Genomic DNA, 19,118 nt, shown 5'->3' with positions numbered 1-19,118 from the left:
CAGATTGAGAAGGAGGTAACCTGTTGGGAGGAGAGGCTGACAAGAGGAGGTCCTCAGCAGTGTCACCTCTTGAACAGGAATTAGTTCTGTGGCAGGTTTGCAAAGATCAGGCTTTTGATAGTGAAGGTTTGGACATAAGACACCTCTGACTGTTTCCCTTGTCTCTTACAAAAAGTCTATTTGGAGTGTGCTGTTATCCTTCAGGCACCCATTAGGGAGCCACACCTCCCAGTTACCAGGTTGCTTCACCAGAATATAAGATGTGTACTTTTTTTCTTTTTCTTTTTCTTTTTTTGGTACTGGGAATTGAACTCAGGGCCTTGAGCTGGCCAGGCAAGCGCTGCACTCCTGAACTACATCCCTGGCCCCAATGTTTACTCCTTCTTTTTTTGGTACCGGGGATCAAACTCAGGACCTTGCACTTGCCAAGCAGGCGGTGGAACCACTGAGCTAAATATCTGGCCCGATGTTTACTTCTTGAGGGTTTGAATTTATCCCAGCATCTTAAAAGGGATCCAAGCAGGCAGTCAGGTAGAATAAATAGGCATTCCTCATTATGGGTCTGTGGGCAGGAGGAGTAAAAGCTAGGTTGTAGGAACCTTACACGATGTCCCATGGGTCAGTCTCCAACCTGTTCAGCCCCAGAGCCTCCCCTGGTAAAGCCAAACTCCTTCGGATTCAGATGCCTTGTGTGGGCACCAGTGCCACTTCCTCTGGACTTTTGGATTTTTCCCTTTGGCCACAACCCATCTCCCAGACGGGTCTGGAGCTGGGATGCCCTACTGGCTGGATACCTCTAGCCAATTATAGAATCATCTAACCTTATGGCATTCCTTTCCATGAAAGGGTAATAAGGGCTCCCCCCACCTCGAGATCTCAATGAAACACTGATAAATTTTCCCACCTCAGTGGAGATTTAGCTCAGTGGTGCTGCTGTCTGCCTTGCAAGAGTAAAGTTCTGAGTTCAATCCCCGGTACCAAAAAAATTTTCCCACCTCTTGGGGACCCTGGCTGAGTAATTTAACAAATGGTCTTCAATTGTGATCCATTATCCAGGGGACCAGGGCCTCTGGGTCCTGATAAATTTTTGCCCCAGCTGTTGCTAGGGTAGATGGAGTTTGCTCTCTTACAAAGGGCTGAGAAAAGTCTAATGGGTGAGGAGCCCAGTAGATGGCAGTCTAAGAACTGGAATAGGATAAGTCCCTAGGGAAAGAGACCAACAAACTGGGAAGGGCATGTGAGCCACTGTTACCCTGGGAGAGGTGGGATTCTGGACCCCACTGCTACCAGTAGCCCAGGCCAGACCTATCTTTAAAACTTGAGCTCTTGTACAGTGCCATCACCCCTGCCTGTCCCCTTTCTCCATCCCCACCTTCCTGCATTTCCACTGACCCAATTCACAAAAGGATAGATGAAAACTTTAAAGTGAAAGATGAAGGAGATTTCAGAGGAGGTGAAAGGACCCTGCTTGTTTGCTTTATGAAAGAGGGAGATGGAGAGTGAGAAAGCATGAAAAGAACAGTTTAGAGGGCCTCCTTCAGGATAAAATTTTGTTTGTTTTTATTTTTTCAGGCAGGCTCTCGCTATGTAGTTTAGGCTGTCTTTGAACTCACTGTGTAGCCCAGGGTGGCCTCAATCTCAAGGTGATTCTCCTGCCTCAGCCTCCCAAGTGCTGGGATTACAGGCATGCACCACACCGACAGGCTAAAATGTTTAGGATTAGGAGACTCTAGCTACGGAAAAGGAATCCCCAAGCTTCCGGGGTTCATGGCAAAAGGGAAATTGTACGTACATCAATCTGAGCAATGTATGGAAATTTTCTTGCTCCTGGCAGTGCCTAAAAACAGGAAAGAGAACACAAAAAGTATAAAATTTCCCCAAAAGGGACCTTACCTGCTGGCTGGCTTGCCAAGATGTGTCTGTGGGTAATGGGATCTGGGACAGGTTCCTAGGTTTTTGTGCATGATGAGTAAAGAATTTGATGTAGCATTCAACTTAAGGGAAAAGCAGCAAAGTCTGTTAGGGCGATAGTATACTCACAGTGAGCAGGCTTTTGCTTGCATAAAGAAAATGAAATAAATTCCTATGTGAACTACAATGAAAATACAAATAAAACTCTGCCACAGAAATAATCTTTACTTCACACTTATCACACCTAAGACGGTTTTCACATGAGAACAGCATGTCCCATACACAAGTACTGCTTACATTGATAGTAACATGTGTTTTGTTTTCCTGTCTTCTTTGGTGGGATATACTTGACATTTTGCTGGTCTTCTGTTTCTTAGGAGGTTCTTGTGATGTTTCACCTGTCCTAGAATTTTTTTGTGGAGTTCTTTGGGTAGATACATATTGTTCTTCCTCTGTTGTAATTGATCACTTATCAATTCCAATCCCAATCCTCTAAGAAAATTTCTCCATGATATTTTGTCCTCGTTATTTTCTTTGTAAACTATGAAACTATTTATGCCTGACATGTTTAGCATCCAGTAAAACACAACCATTGGAAAAAAAACCACAACCATTGGTCAGCGCTTTGTGTTTCAAGTGACATTATAGTTGCTGCATAACTCATCAACAATATCTACTCTAGGGCTGGGGATTTAGCTCAGTGGTTCCACCGCCTGTCCCACAGGCACAAGGACCTGAGTTCAATCCCCGGTACCAAAAAAACCCCAAAAAACAATATCTACTCTACCTTTCATTTTGTTGTAAAATGTGACCATTTCTGGTTTCAGAGGATTCACCATCAATCTTTTTTTTTTTTATGCTGGGGATCGAACTCTGGTCCTTGTGCTTTCGAGACAGGCGCAGCACCACTGAGCTAAATCCCAGCACTATCTATAATCCTTTTGTTTCGAGACAGGGTCTTCCTATGTAGTCCATGCTATCCTGGAACTCACTAACTCACTATGCACAGGCTGACCTTGAACTCATAGGATCCTCTTGCCTTAGCCTCCTGTACCATCACACTCCCAGGCTCACTATCAATCTTACCATCCTGATGTAATGTTGACAGTATCGGTACCACTTTGTTTTTCTATACCATATAGGAGGCCAATTTATGTCTTTCTAAAATCCAAAGATTGTATTATACATTTCTCTATTGTGAACTTGCAACATGTTTTCAGGAGTCTTAGTTTTATTCTTGCCTATAGTTCTTGTGCTGATCAACTGGTATTCTTTTAGCAAATGTAACATCAATGGGTAACTTGTGAACCAGTTGTCAAATGTGACATTTGGGTTACTTTTTGAAATAGGTGCAACAAGTCTGTTCATAAAATCATATGGTTTATTATTGCACAAAGAAAAAGACCTGGTAGCTGAGTCCAGGATAAATTTCTATATTCAAGGTATAAAGTGTCTTGCATCTACCAGGACGTATATTTTTATACCATATTTGGCAGGTTTACCTGGCATATATTGCCAAAAGCTTCAACCACCATGAAATGATGCAAGTTGTTTGTCAATTATCATGTATTCAGATGATGTACAAATTGCTTGACAGTTTGAAACAAGGCTTTCAACAAATGAGCAAATAGCTAAATTGTTGGATTTTTTTCCTTTCTTGGCAGGTCTTTTTGTCATCAAAATGTAGGTTATTTTATTTATTTTTGGTACTGGGGATCGAACTCGGGACCTTGAGCTTGCCAGGCAGGCAGCGGCACCACTGAGTTAAATCCCCGGCCCAAAATGTAGGTAATTTTAAAAGAAACCAAATATCTTGAGTGTCATTATTGTTCTAAAAATCTCAACACCACATCTGTCACTTCTCCATAAATCCTTTAGATTCTGATAATTAGAATGATAACGTCCTGCCAAGAAGGCTTTTAGTTCAGATAGTGAGGTATCATGATAAATATATTTTTGAGCATTACTATTGATGCATATAGGATGCTTTATTGTATTTCATTATTAGTGTATTTTAAAACATCTTACAGCATATCATCCATTACAAACAGTTTCCAACATTGAATCACAGTGTTGGCATTTTGTCCCATATGTTGCACCCTAGACAAGAATCTAATAACATTTTCTGTTTTGTTTTTATCTTTGACAGTTACTTGCTGGACAGAAGAAAAGCTCTCCCTTCTGGACGTTTGAGTATTATCAAACATTCTTTGATGTGGACACTTACCAGGTTTGTAAACCAGTTGTATCCTTCCTTTTACACAAGGGAGATAGATGTGTTTCTTCTGTGATTAAACAGTCAAATCATGGGAAAGTCTTTCTGTACTAAAAGAGGTCTTACAAAAAAAAGGGTTACTACTTATGTGAAAGTACTATCATAAAAGCTGAAGTAACTGAGTTTCACTTTTGTCTTAGTTGAATTTATTAAACTTCTAAAAAAAAAGTACTCTGTAGAATTACTGCTATGTTGTTTTCCAGGTCTTTGACAGAATAAAAGGGTCTCTTTTGCCAATACCCGGGAAAAACTTTGTGAGGTTATATATCCGCAGCAATCCAGATCTCTATGGTATGTGTGGTGCTGTTTTGATTCTTTACCACATAGTAGCTAAACTGGGCTAAATTTGTGGGTTGCCTAAAAAGTTGGAGAGTTGCATTGTTCATGGGGTCTACACTGTTTTATTTTTATTTGACTCTTCTGAGATTCAGTAGCAACCCTTGCAAAGAATTTAGGGGGAAATGCAGTTAGGTGTTATATTACCGCCACTACTACAAGCACTAGTATGCCTATCGGTGTCTTCAAATGATATTACAGACTTGAGACAAATGAAGCAAAATTGTTGATTTTACTTTATAGAGGATTTGCTGGCTGGATAAGCGTGGAGAAGATAGTCTCACACTTTTTTATTGATGTGCTAAGTTCAGCTCTCCCCTCAAATGGGCTGGTTCTCTTTGGGATTTCATCACCAGCACTGGAAGTCAGAACAGGGATGGGCCAGGGGATAGCTGTTATTCCTGACCCCCTTGCTACCTGAGAAGAACTCCAAGGTCCACCCATAGCTTCTGAGAAAACGGTCCCCATGATGGTGGCCCTCTGTGTTTGAGGGAAAATACAGCTGTCTGCATGGCAAGTGCCAGGCCAGATTCTAGACTCTTCATGAAACGGGGAGAATATCCAATATCAAAAACCAAGAAAAGTGGGAGTCCTCTTTGGAGTTTGGGAGGCTCCCTTCTGCTCAGCCCATGCACCCTGTGACATTTCTGGAAGTTCCTCTGGGATTATGGGAAGGATTTCTGGATACCTCAGAAGCCTGGTACAGAAGCCATTGTGCTACTGGCCATGGTGGTGCACACGCCTGTAATCCCAGCACTTGGGAGACTGAGGCAGGAGGATTGCTGTGAGTTTGAGGCCAGCCTGGGCTACATAGCAAAATTCTGTCTCAAAAAAAAGAAGATGCCGTTGTGCTGGCCTGTGCCTCTCATTCAAGAGTATTCAAGATGGTTTCCTAGCTCTCCCACTCATCCTTCTTATTTCCAGCCTGAGGATTTCTGAGGAGCAGGCTCTGTGTCTGAGGAATCTGTGTCTCCAGTGCCTGGCAGGCATCTTGCTACAGAGCAACTGCCCCACAGTTTTTAGGCACCTTACCTGTCACATGGTGGCCCTGCCTGGAAAGATTTCCAGGCAAGGCTGTTGTCTCAGTCCCAAGGAGGAAGAAGACAACCAGCATCTATTGAACACCCCACAATTACAAAGTGTGGAGATGAGCACTATTGTATTTTACAATATTTTATTTCTTATGCTCCAAGGTTGCTTATCTTATAAAAGAGAACCCTACCCATACCCATAGAGTTACAGTAATATCAGACACAACTCAGAGTGTTTATTATCATGTGTGCCAGACACTGTTATCAGGGCCAAACCTGTATTAACTCATTTACCCCAGCTTTACGAGGCAGGTGTTACTATTGTCTCCATTTGATAGATATGGACATTGAGTCACAGAGGCCCGGCCACTTGCCCAACACCATATGGCTAGGGAGTGTCTGGGCTCAGTTCTCAGATCAGCACCATTGCTCATACTCCGTCTTCTCTGTCATTATGCTGTGCTATTTCTCATGACAAAGCCAGGGTTTGAACCCACAGTTTGCTTCCTGCCATAATACTAGTAGCCTCATGACCTTTTAGACATGGTTAAAATTCAGTAAATAGCAGAGAGGCCTGGGCATGGCAGAGTGGGTAGGAGGAAGGTGATCAAGAAATAGAGGAGAGATGTGTCAGTATGTAGAGTCTGGGGAGAAATTGATGAATTAACCTACCTTTCAACTTAAAGTGAATATTTCTGTGTAATAAAATAACTAAGTTTTTTGTGGTTTTTTTGGTACCGGGGATTGAACTCAGGACCTTGTGCTTGCAAGGCAGGCAGCAGAACCACTGAGCTAAATCCCCAGCCCACAATAAAATAACTTAAAAAAAAACCACCACAGAGCAGAAGAAATGTATTTGCAGTGCACATAATCACCAGAAATTAAGAAGTAAGAACTGTAAATTTTAGGTATTAAAGAGCTGGGGGAAAATGGACAGTCCAGAGAAGAGAACACCCAAATAACCAATAAAAACATAAAATGCCCATCCCCACCTGTTATCAAGGAGCTAAAAACTAAAACAAGACATTTATCCCTATCTTTTTTTTTTTTTGGTACCAGGGATCAAACTCAGGACCTTGTGCTTGTGAGGCAGGTGCCAGAACCACTGAGCTAAATCCCTGGCCCTTATACCTGTCATTTTAGCAAGCGTATTGAGGTTGGCTTGTCTTTAGTCATGTATTCAATTAATTCAACAAACATTGAATATTTACAATTACAGGTATTTTGTATACAACAGTGAATAAAACAGATTAAAAATCCCTGCCCTTAAGTAGCTTATAGTCTACTGAGTTTAACAATAAACAAAGAGAGTACTTAAAATATATACGGTAGTTTGCAAGTTACAAGTCTAAGGTGAAAATTTAAAAGCACGGGCCGGGGATTTAGCTCAGTGGTTTCACTGCCTGCTGTGCAAGCGCAAAGACCTGAGTTCGATCCCCGGTACCAAAAAAAAAAAATTTCAAAGCACAGTCAGGACCTGAAATGTTTGGGGGGGGGGGCTAGAGGTTTTTTTGAGTAAAACCCGAAGGAATTGGGAGTGATTCCTGTAGCTAGCGAAGGAGAGAACATTAGAAGCAGCAGGATCAGCCAGAGCACAAACCCTGAGGTAGGAGTGGCCTGCTGTGTTCAGAAGCAGCACAGGCTGGCCAGGTGGACAAGGAGGTTGAGCAGATCAGGGAACCAGACCGAATGGGCAGACTGAGACATTTTTAACCTGTGACCTGTGGCTTGGCCAGTCCTACCTTGCCTGGGTCGCTGTGAGTGAAGAGGAATTGCCTTAGGCTGCATGTTAAAGGTATAATAGAGTTAACATATGTAAGTAACAAAATCTCCTTTTAAAAATATTTTTGTTTGTTTTTTGGTACCGGGGATGGAACTTGGGTCCTTGCGCTTGTGCAGCAGGCGGCGAAACTACTGAGCTAAATCCCCGGCCCCTTAAAAGTATTTTTAGTATAACAGGATTGGGGGTGTTGGATATACCTGACTGGGTCTTGTAAGTCACCTTGAGGACTTTGGGTTTTATTGAATGAGAGGCCATTGGAGGATCTGAGCACAGCAGTGAGAGACTCTTTTAAGTTTGATTGATTTGGTAAAGGAGATTGAACCCAACACCATTGCACTGAGCTGAATCCCTAGTTCTACTTTCTCCCTCTGTCCCTCTCTTCTTTTTCTTTTTTTGGTACCAAGGATCGAACTCGGGTCCTTGAGCTTACACAGCAAGTGGTGAAACCACTGAGCTAAATCTCCCCCCCACCCCATGTGGTGGGATTATACGCGTGCACTACGACACTTGGCTATCTTTTTTATTTTATTTAATTAATTTATTTATTTTTTATCTTTTTTATTTTGAAACAGGGTCTTGCTAAATTGCCCAGACTGGCATCAGGCTTATCCTCTCGCCTCAGCTTCCAGAGCTTCTGGAACTACAGGGATTACATTCAGCTCCAAGTCAGATTTCATACACATTGATGTTGTTATCAAGGGCATAGAGCAACAAGAGTGTTTTAATGGATGTGTAGCTGGTACACAAATTAGAGCAGTGTGAAGATGCTTGGGCCCTGCAACTCAGCAGTTCTGCATTTAGATACATATTTTTAGAGAAACTCACATATATAGAAGATGACATAAAAAAGAATGTCATTCACTGCAGCACTGTTGCTTGTAACAGCAAGTATTTAAAAACCACCAAAGTATTCATCAGCAGGAAAATGGATAGGTTGTGATATATTCATACACAGAATTCTCTAATTCTTAGAGTGGGATCTTGATATGAACATCAATGTAGGTAAATCTCAGAACAATGGCAAATTTTAAAAAGCATGTTGTGAAAGAATATGAATGGTATGACACCATTAAAAAGATTTTTTTTGAGACACTTTGTTGCCCAAGCTAATCTTGAACTCATTGGCTTTAGCAGTCTTCCTTCCCTAGCCTGCCATGTAGTTGGGAGTACAGGTATGTGCACGAATCTAGCTTATTATTATTACTATTATTTTGGTACGGGGAATTGCACTCAGGACCTTGCACTTTCGAGACAGGCGGCGGAACCACTGAGCTAAATCCCTGGCTCTTAATCTAGCTTAAAAAGATGTTTATAGTGGCAAGATAGGCAGACTGGTGTTTATCATTGTTTGTTCTCTATGTTACAGATATATCATAATATAAAAATGCATAATATGAAAATGTGATTATAGGTGCAGTCTAAATTAAGTCCTTCTCACTTCTACTCTAAAATGAGTAGGAATTTGGCCTGGAAGGGTGAGAGAAGGCAGGGTGAAGCAACATGGTGGCACTGGGCTAGTGTGTGTTTCATGAAGCAGGAGTCCCAGCTTCCTGTGGGGGTGGCTGGAGCAATTCTTGAACTCTGATCACAGTGGACCTTTTTATATAAGCCTGAGGGATTTGGCTTTTTTCCGTAAGCATTAGGAGTTCATCGAAGGGTTGCAAACAGGAGAGAGTGAGATTAGAATGCTAAGAGCTAGGTCAGTTTTCTTGCTCCCCAAGGATGAGTTGTTGAGATTAAACTTAGACAAGCAGAATGGGGGAGCAGATGTGGATGACCTTTCAGGCTACCTGAAAATTTCTTGCCCCCACCTTCCACTGTGCTAGGGCTGTTAGACAGCTTAGGGCATGGGGCAGCCAGAGATTCTGGGCAAGTCTTTAAATCAGTACAGTTGGCCCCCAGATCCATAGGTTCCACATCTGCAGATTCCACTAATCATAAATCAAAAACATTTGAAAAAAATACTGCATCTGAGCGGGCCATGGTGGTGCCCACCCGTAATCCCAGCACTCAGGAGGCTCAGGCAGGAAGACTACTGCAAGTTCAAGGCCAACCTGTGCTACATAGTGAGTTCAAGTTCAGCCTGAACTACATAGCAAGACCTTGTCTCAAAAAACAAAAAAAATGGGGCCGGAGATTTAGCTCAGTGCCACCAGGCCTGCCTCACAAAGTATAAGGTCCTAAGTTCGATCCCTGGTACCGCAAAAAAAAAAATTGCTTCTGTACTAAATAAATACAGACTGTTTTTCCTTCTCATTATTCCCTAACCAGTACAGTATAATAGTTCCTTATGCAGCATTTACATTGTATTTGGTATTGCAGGTAATCTAGATATAATTTAAAGTGCATAGGAGGATGTGCATAGGTTATGTGCAAATACTATGTAATTTTATCCAAAAGACTTGAGTGTCCTCAGATTTTGGTGGCCTTGAGGCCCTGGACCAGTCTGCACAGATACCGAGGAACAGCAGTGCACTCAAATGTCTCCCCATGTCAGGCTGCCTGTTGTCCTCAAGATAAACTCCTAACTCACTGTCAGGGCTTCTGAGACCCTTCATGATCTGGTCCAGCTGCAAATCTCTGGCTACTCCCAGCCTCACATTTCTTTGCCCTTGAATTGTTTTCTCTTGTTTCTGGGTCTCTGTTTATGCCATTCTCTCTTCCTGGATCATGCTTTTCTTCTGCCTTCACTTACAGACTCCCGAGCTTCTGTGGATCCCAGCTTAGATACCACATTGTCTGCATGTAGTGCTTTGCCTGTAGTCCCATGGTCTGCCTGGACTCTTGAGGTTAGGTGTTTTCTTCTCTCTCTCCCCAGGATGCCCAAGTGTGTTGGAGGCCATGACTGTGCCTCTGTTGCACATCATCATGTCCCCAGCACCTAGCTCAGGGCCTGGATGGTACTTAGTGACTGATAGGATATGATTCTCAACTTGTGATTCTCCTGCCTCAGCCTCCTGAGTAGCTGTGATTATAGGCATTTGCCACTATGCCTGGTTTGTTTTGGTTTTTGTCTTTCTATTGGAACTTTTTTTTTTTTGGTACTGGGGTTCAAACTCGGGTCCTTGTGCTTGCGCAGCAGGCGGTGAAACCACTGAGCTAAATCCCTGGCCCATGTTTGTCTTTTTTTTGGTACTAGGGATCGAACTCAGGACCTTGCGCTTTCGAGGCAGGCACGGTGCCACTGAACTAAATCCCCAGTCTTGCTTTTTGTCTTTTATGTGGCTGGCTGTCAGAACGATACAGTGTGGTTTGGCCCTGACTACAGTAGAGAGCTTGTAGTTCTGTGAGGAAACAGGCATTTATGGAAAGCTGATGTTTGGGACTCTGGGGCATCCTATTGATGTCACTTGCCAGGAGCCAGAGCTTGGGTTTGAGAAGTGCTCATCCATTTCTGCTACTCCTCTCCCCTAGTACAGTAATTTCCTTCATTTTATCATCTGTGACGGTGCCTGAAATTATCCCAAAGGGTGTTGTGACATATTAGTGAAATTGAAAAATGAAATTCATAAAATCTCTCAATTTAAAAATTACATTTGTTAGCCAGGTGTGGTGGTGCATGCCTTTAAACCCAGCACTTGGGAAGCTGAGCCAGGAGAATTGCCTTGAGGTTTTTTTTGTTGTTTTTGGTACCGGGGATCCAACACAGGACCTTTTGCTTGCGAGGCAGGTGGCAGAACCACTAAGCTAAATCCCCGGCCCTAGGGTTGCCTTGAGTTTGAGGCCAATCTGGGCTACATAGTGAATTCAAGTCCAGCTTGAACTACGTGGTGAGACCCTGTCTCAAAAAAAGTAAGTGGGCTGGGGATTTAGCTCAGTGGTTCCACCACCTATCTGCCTGTCTTGCAAGCGCAAGGGTCCTGAGTTTGATCTCCGGTACCAAAAAAAAAACCAAAAACAAGTAAGCAAAAATTACATTTGTTCTATGTTATACTTTTTCTAGGTAGGGAGAGACAAGGATGTTGCTCCTGAAATCAAACCTTTGATGAAAGGAGTTTGCAAACCATGGCGTACTCATCCACTCAGTGGAATGTTTTATAACCATTTAGAGGATAGGCGGACTTTTAAAAATGACTAGCTATGGCTGGGGATTTAGCTGAGTGTTCCACGGCCTGCCTCGCAAGCTCAAGGATCAAGTTCAATCCCCAGTACCAAAAAAAAAAAAAAAATGACTAGCTGGAGTAGAATCTAAGCTATATTAAAATAAAAGTAGAAAGCTGCCCAGCAGAATATAAATGTATGTCATCATCTGTATAAAACAAACACGCACAGTCTGGCATAGTGGTGCATGCCTGTAATCACAGCACCCTAGGCAGGCCAAGGGAGGAGGATCCCAAGTTCAACCCTAACCTGGGCAACTTAGTGGCTTAATGAGACCCTATCTCAAAAGTTAAAAATAGGCTGAGGATGTAGCTTAGAGTAAAGGCCTTGGGTTCATTCCCCTAATTAATTAAGTGAATGAATGGGGAGATAGCTTAGCACAAAGGTTCTGGCTTCTCTCCCCAGTCAATCAATAAGGCTGGAGGTGTAGCTCAGTGCAGAGGCCCTGGATTCAATCCCCAGTTGAAAAGAACAAAAATAAAAACAAGCAAATGCACGTGCGTGCACACACACTCACTTCTATGTGTACAATATTTGTGGTAGGATTTCCTGGAACCCAGCTACAGTGGCAAGCTCTGGGGAGACAGAATGGAGAGCTAGGGCCCTGCTGAGAGGGAGGAAAACTTCACTCTTCTCTGTATTCCCTTTTCTACCTTTTGAACATTGCACTGTGTGTACGTATTACCTTTTGTTAAAGAAAAAAAGAAGAAAAGTCTTAAATTGCCCCCTTTCAAACACAAGGATGGTGATATAATAGGGTGGATTAACTCCTGCCTAAAGTGTTGCCCTTGCCTTAGTCTTCACTGATGCTGCAGAAGAACCTATCTGATTTAACTTGTTTTTCTCTGGCATTAACATTTGACACTTAGATAAGGGAACTAATCATTGCTTCTACATTCTGATGAAGGTTTAACCAAATATCTGTGAATTTTCTTGATGATCCTCCAATAAAAGAAACTATACATGAATCTGTCTTATTCACCTAATTGTGGGAGGTAGTTTGGCCTCTGGATTCTAATCTCCCTCGTCTTTCAGCCAAGTAATTGCTGAGTTGTGTTTTGAAATTTTTAAAAAGAAAATCCCCATTAAATAAGTGTTGAGTGCATCCAAAATTCATTTTCCATCACTTACATGAATGAGGAGAGGAAGGTAAATTATTCTGTAAGTGTCTAAAGGCTATTGGTTCATTTTCCTGTGTCTGAATTTTCTGCTTGCTTTGCAGGGCCCTTTTGGATATGTGCCACATTGGTCTTTGCCATAGCAATTAGTGGGAATCTTTCCAACTTCTTAATCCATCTGGGAGAGAAGACATACCATTATGTGCCCGAATTCCGAAAAGGTTGGTGAATAGTGTGGCTCATTTAGATGCTGTCAGTTTCTTAACCATGAGCTCTTTTACCCCTGAGCCCATGGGCCCCATGTCTTGGCGCTGCAGCCCCTGCCTTCTCTATTTTAAAGTTGAAACATCCCTCCTGGCTCAGGGTTACCACCCATTATTTTTTTCCTACTGTGGTAAAATGTTTGTAACATAAAACTTAGCATTTTAAATGTATGCAATTCAGAGGTATACATACCTTCACAGTATTATAAATTTACATAATTTTTAGGAAAGCCACAAAGCAAGATCCAGTGGCCCTTGGAATTTATTCTTTTAAAAAAGTAGAAAATAACTAAAAAGCAGTGTGTGTGAAAGTCTTCATTGTAGCATTTTCATACTGTCCCAGTCCTGGAAACAGTAGAGGCATTGTTGTTTAGCTTGTGATGGCTCAGATGGCAGAGATAGGCTGTGACCACTGATTATGAAGGGCAATGTAGGAAACTGACAACTGGTGCCAGACTGGTGCCTGTTCTGTTAGCAGCTTTGTTAAAGAGAAGTCTACAAGTGGTCAAGGCCTGGGTGGGAGAATGCACAAATGAATGTGACTTGGTGATGGGCTTGTAAATCACGTTCTTGTTTTAAAATTTCCTTTCCTGTGTCAGTATTAGGCAGTGAAAAGGAAAGAAAGAACAGCTCTGAGGGACTCGCAGCTACCACAAAGTGAGGAAGTTTAGCTTCATAGCAGACTGACCTGTAGCACTTTCTCAAGTCGCAGCCCCCTCCCTGGCCACCCTCACTCTGAGAGGGTGTCAGTGTCCTGGACAAGAGCATCTCCAGAGCCAGAGCACTGGCTACAGCTTCTAGGTCTGCCCCTGCCAGCCTCCATCTCTTGGAACAAGTTATTTCATCTCTCCTGGCCTCAGATTCACTGGTGAAATGGAAATGATAATATTTATACTACAAGGCTGTTGTAAGAAGAAAGAATTGATACATGTATTAGAGTAGTGCTTTGTACAAAATGAATTCAATGAATACGAATAATTGCTTTCTATGATAGATGTATATGTATATATGTGTGTGTGTATATATACATGTTCACATGTGTATATAGAGACATGTGTATGTATATGAGAGTATCCGTGTACCCTTCCTTTTCTTCTTCCCCTCTGCCTTCCATGCCCATTTTCCCCTTTTTTCCCTTCTCCCTCTTGGAGTCAGACCTAGATTCAGTTCCAACTCTGTTTGTCAGTTATCTTTGGCTTGAATATAAACCTGCCTTCAAGTAGCTCCACACTTAAATAAAGCAAGATAGATGAATGGATATTGCTGTAAGTAGTACATGCTAGCTTCTATATCAGGATTGTGTGGGTGTATTACACAGAAGAGTGACCCATGCTTCCTGGGGAAGCCTAAGAGGGTCTTTATCTGTATCAGAGACTGACATGATGTACCAGTAAGATAGTCACAGCCACGTCAATAAGCATTTTCCCATTTTATGGAAAGAGTATGAGTAACAACTGGAGTTAAATCCAGCTTCCACCTTGTTAATTATATGACCTTGGTCAAGTTAACATCTCTGATCTAAAATGATAATATAGATTATATGAAATAATATATTAATATATAAAGCTAAGTCTTGATTGAGCATTTATTATTATTAATTCTAGCTCTACTAAGTTCTTCCCAGTTTCTACTTATTTAATTCTCCTAATAATTCTAACAATAATTTTGTTTCCATTTGCAGATAGGGAAACTAAGGCAAGAAGTAACTCACCACCTAAAAGCTTACTTTGCCTAGGATTAGAACCCATGATATCTGCATATAGACTCTGCTCTGTGCCTTATCACACATCCTTGACTGTCTGTTATACTGAGTGTAACGCCTGATGGCCAGTATGTGATCGATAAATAGCACCTGTCACTAGAGTTTCATTCCTCTTCCTTTGGTTATCCAAAGAAAAGGCATTATGTCAACAAAATTCTGTCTGGCTTAATGAGGGTTCCAATGTGAAAAACCTGCTCCAGGAGCTCCAGATGTTTTGGATAATCACATCTTTTTGTTTTGTTTTGTTTTTTGGTACCAGAGATCCAACTTGGGACCTTGTGCTTGTGAGGCAGGTGGTGGCACCACTGAGCTAAATCCCCAGCCCTAGACAATCACAGCTTAACCAGAATCTGATGTAATTGCTAAGGGGCGGGTTGTTCTTACCAGAGTGTATTAAGTGAACTGCCTGCTGGTTTCCACATAGGAAGGGCTAGTGAGTGGCATGCTTTATGATTTTCTGCTTCAGAAGAGGGAAGACAGTCCTGGAGGGCAGCTGCTATGAGAGAGGAAGGATCAGTGCTGTAATATACTGAACGCTGTGTTTCCAGGGGCCCCTCCCTAGCACTTCACCACTGAGACAGTTATTTATGTAAGGAAGAAAGTGAAACTAGAGAATAGTGCAAGCAAGCAATTCATCAATGAGCTGGAACTCTATATTTCAGAGACAGAAAGATCTCTAAATAGGATGGAGAGCAAGTTAATCTGTACCCAGGGCATTTTAATAAATTTGTTAAAGAAATCAGTGTCAGCTCTTGTTTTGCTAGGGAGGAGGATGTGTTCTTCCAAAGGGATAGCTGGCTTTCATTTGATTGAAATGCTCAGTATATTTAAACATTAGCAGTGTGACCCTCTGAAGTATTTCTCTTGCATAATTCAATTGTTTAATAATACTCGTTGTTAGTTATTGAATGAATTATAAAAGCCATGTAGAAGAGTACTGGTTATCACAACAAAGGCAGGTCCTAAAGATTCATTAGTTCACCGAACATTTGTCAGGCACCCACTGGGTATCAGATACTATGCTAGGCCCAGGAAATGGCAGACCAGTAAGACATGATCCCATAGTCCACTGTTGAAAATTGACATGCTAGGAGAAAGGGCCAGTAAGTTTTCAGAAGTGCTCTGATAGAATGTTACTGTGATGTGGATGAAATCTGTGTCCTGTCATCCGCAGTGTCCATAGCAGCGACAATCATCTATGCCTATGCCTGGCTGGTTCCCCTTGCTCTCTGGGGTTTCCTCATGTGGAGAAACAGCAAGGTTATGAATATCGTTTCCTATTCGTTTCTGGAGATTGTGTGCGTCTATGGCTATTCCCTCTTCATTTATATCCCCACAGCAGTAAGTACCATATTACAGAGCAAACTCTGAATGATACTCTCTTCGTGGTTGATAATTCAACCACAAATTTGACGAGGTATTGTTATTTCCAGCCTAACACTCATGTGCTGCTGAAAGTCTCCTTTGAATTTAAAGTAAATCAGGACTTGGGGGCCATGTGCCTGCCTGGCTTGCAACCCCTGAAGCATCTGCTTCAGTCTCCCTGCTGGTGGGGTTTCTCCAGCCTGTCCTGGAACCAGATGCGCATGGAGGACATGATTGGCTCAGGGATTTATAAATGTATGTGTCTAGAACAAAAAAATACTTCTCTGAAATGGCACCAAATAACCCCTGCCTGCCTTCCTTTTCTCTTCTTTCAGATACTATGGATTATTCCCCAGAAAGCAGTTCGTTGGATTCTAGTCATGATTGCCCTGGGCATCTCAGGATCTGTCTTGGCAATGACATTCTGGCCAGCTGTTCGTGAGGATAACCGGCGCATTTCGATGGCCACAATCGTCATGATTGTGTTGCTTCACATGCTTCTTTCTGTAGGCTGCTTGGTATGGTCTCATTCCTAAATTCTTTTGGCAATCACTTCTCAGCCTTTTGGCTAAGATCAAGTGTAGTATCTGAATTCTTTTGGCCTGTTTTATACACAAATTCTAAAAGACTTCAAACTGTTAGGCATAACATTTCCTTTAAAATTGACTCCATGGCTGGGTGTGGTGATACATGCCTGTAATCCTAGCACTCAGGAGGCTGAGACAGGAAGATCACAAGTTCAAGGCCTGCCTAGGCAATTTAGCAAGACCCTATCTCAAAATAAAATTTTAAACAAGGGGTAAGGTGTAGCTCTGTGGCAGAATGGTTTGTCTAGTATGCCCAAGGCCCTGAGTTCCATCTCCAGTATCACTCACAAAATAAAATAATCCGATTCCATGAAATAAACCTTGTTTTACATTCCTGGAGAGATGTGATAAAGTCATGAGAATTTAATTCCATTAGTGTCTGGCTAGAAGGCCAGCTGTGTTGCCCACTGACTGTGTGAGCGCAGCCATGATTCTGTATTTCTGAATCAATCTCTTCATCTGCAGCATGACTGTATTTCTTTCTTTTTTTTTTTTTTTGGTGCTGGGGATTGAACTTGGGACCTTGTGCTTGAAAGGCAGGCGCCGGAACCACTGAGCTAAATCCTTGGCTCATGACTGTATGTATTTCTTGCCAGAGGGTTGTTCTGAGGATCAAACAAAATAATATAAAGAAAACACTTAACACTTAACAGACGTGGAGGTGCACACCTGTAATCCCAGCACTCAGGAAGCTGAGGCAGGAGGATTGCTGTGAGTTCAAGGCCTGCCTGTGCTACATAATAGGTTCAAGGTCAGCCTGAACTTCATAGTGAGACCCTATCTCAGAAACAAAACTTAACGTTGACTCTGTCCTGTAAATTAGGTCCCTTTTCTTTGATCCCAAGGAGACATGGCTAATCCCTTGAAATGCTGCATGACCCTGGGGACCCTTCTGTCTATTGAAGAACAGCATCCTTTTCATTGTGATTAAATTGCTCTCACTGGCATCTTCTCATCTTCTGTATTTTTTCCCATTGTATATATGGCTGAGAAGTTGGTGAGGGGAAGAAGCAGAAAGAAAAGACATCATCTCTTTCAGCTCTGTAAGAACTAGAGAGGAGCAGGGAAAGATTATCATTTTCTTAAGGAACCCATTTCATATGGTAACTGCAGCAAAGTCTTTTACTTCCTATCCCCTTACTCCTTTCTGAGGTAAATGGCTCTGAAGCTAGTGTTTTCCTGCCTATCTTGATGCTCAAGAACATTGTAGAAGAGTCTGGGGATTTAGCTCAGTGGTTCCACCACCTGGCTCGAAAGCACGAGGTCCTGAGTTCAATTCCTGGTACCAAAAAAAAATGCATTGTAGAAGAGAGCAGTTATGGAGTATAAAGAGCCTTAGACGGGGAGGTACTTAGCATTATGAACTCAGGCAGCTTAACTCTCAAGACCTTGGTTTCCTTGTCTGTCAGAGATTCCCATTTTCCTGGGCTTTTGTGAGATACAGTGAGATGGCTGTGGAAACCCTTCATATAACTATGCAGGGTGGAAAGATGTTAGGAAAAGAGCCCCAGGTCATCAGAAGCTGCCAGGGCCAGTCTGTCACATAGCGCTCCTTGATGCCCAGGTGAGACAGTGGTCTGAGATCACACAACTCATGAATGGACTAAAGCTCAGGCCTCTACTCTGCAACAGTGTCCTTTCATTGGTGTCTCTCACAGTGACTTTCCATCTCTCTGCTGAGTTTATTGTCCATTATATACTTGGCTGAGAAGCTGGAGGAGACAGGAGATAGGCCTCACTGTTCAGCCCTGCATGACATAGCACGTGGGACTGTGGGGCAGGGTGGTCCTGGGTGGGAGCAGGGAAGGCATGATTTTATCCTCCTCGAGGAAGCTTAGTGTTCAGCCGGAGGCCCACTGTGCCTGTGCACTGTTCTCCACACTGGAGATGCCTCCTCCTTTCTGTTTGGAGGGCAGCTGGCCCAGAAGTGAGAAGACTTGGTGCCAGCCCCCACTCCATCCCGCCCCCCTCTTTGGTCATTTCCTGTCTCAAATTCTTGCCTCCTTAGAAAAAGGAGCTGATTATGCACGCCATATTAGCATCTTTGCTGCTGTAAGCACTGCATTATACTTGCAACATGAAAAATATGACAAGTGATCCAAACAAGACATTATTGTTATTATTGCCAGGATAGAAAGAGGAATTGGCAGGGGAGTCATTTGAGCTGAAGGGCAAAGGCTGAACCAGACAGCCTGGCTTTCTCCCTCTCCTTTGGGGAGCATGGAATGGTGTTTTTGCCTCAGTACAGCGAAGCATGTGACAGCCTCACACCTGCTGAGGGCCCCTCAGTGAGCGCACTTGTAAATGATCCCCCAGATTCTGTAGGAACACACCTGGCAGGCATGGTGGAGGCTGCATCTGGAGCACATAGAGTCACACAGCCTGGGTTTGAGGGGAACTGCTGACAGCAGAGGATCTGTGTCCTGTATCCTAGAAAGCCTGTGATCTACTCTGAGGGCTCATGGGCTGGGTATATACCTGTTGCTGAGTTGCAAGCTGTGTTGGAGAACAGAAGAACTGGATTGGAATCCAGCTCAGATACAGTTGTGCAACCTTGAGAAAATCTCGTTTTGAACCTTAGCTTTC

The 19,118-nt window shown here is 42.7% G+C and overlaps 1 protein-coding gene and 1 pseudogene across 6 annotated transcripts in view; both read left to right on the top strand.

The window, feature by feature from the left end:
- The window catches only part of Yipf1 (Yip1 domain family member 1), a 51,930-nt gene that overhangs the window by 20,537 nt on the left and 12,275 nt on the right, over positions 1–19,118 (top strand). For all 6 annotated transcript variants that reach the window (XM_087214705.1, XM_004874659.3, XM_021252082.2 and 3 more), the window contains exons 4-8: positions 4,061–4,141; positions 4,390–4,477; positions 12,660–12,776; positions 15,755–15,921; positions 16,281–16,463. In XM_087214705.1, coding sequence (XP_087070831.1) covers positions 4,061–4,141; positions 4,390–4,477; positions 12,660–12,776; positions 15,755–15,921; positions 16,281–16,463 — 636 coding nt within the window. The remainder of the gene's footprint in view (positions 1–4,060; positions 4,142–4,389; positions 4,478–12,659; positions 12,777–15,754; positions 15,922–16,280; positions 16,464–19,118) is intronic.
- Positions 16,494–16,617, top strand: LOC147827345 (U2 spliceosomal RNA; annotated as a pseudogene).

This window comes from Heterocephalus glaber, unplaced genomic scaffold (genome assembly GCF_053883595.1).
Source record: "Heterocephalus glaber isolate CG9 unplaced genomic scaffold, H.glaber_assembly_v1.0 deba00001449, whole genome shotgun sequence".
NCBI lineage: Eukaryota > Metazoa > Chordata > Mammalia > Rodentia > Bathyergidae > Heterocephalus > Heterocephalus glaber.
This window is presented reverse-complemented; position numbering and strand designations above follow the sequence as displayed.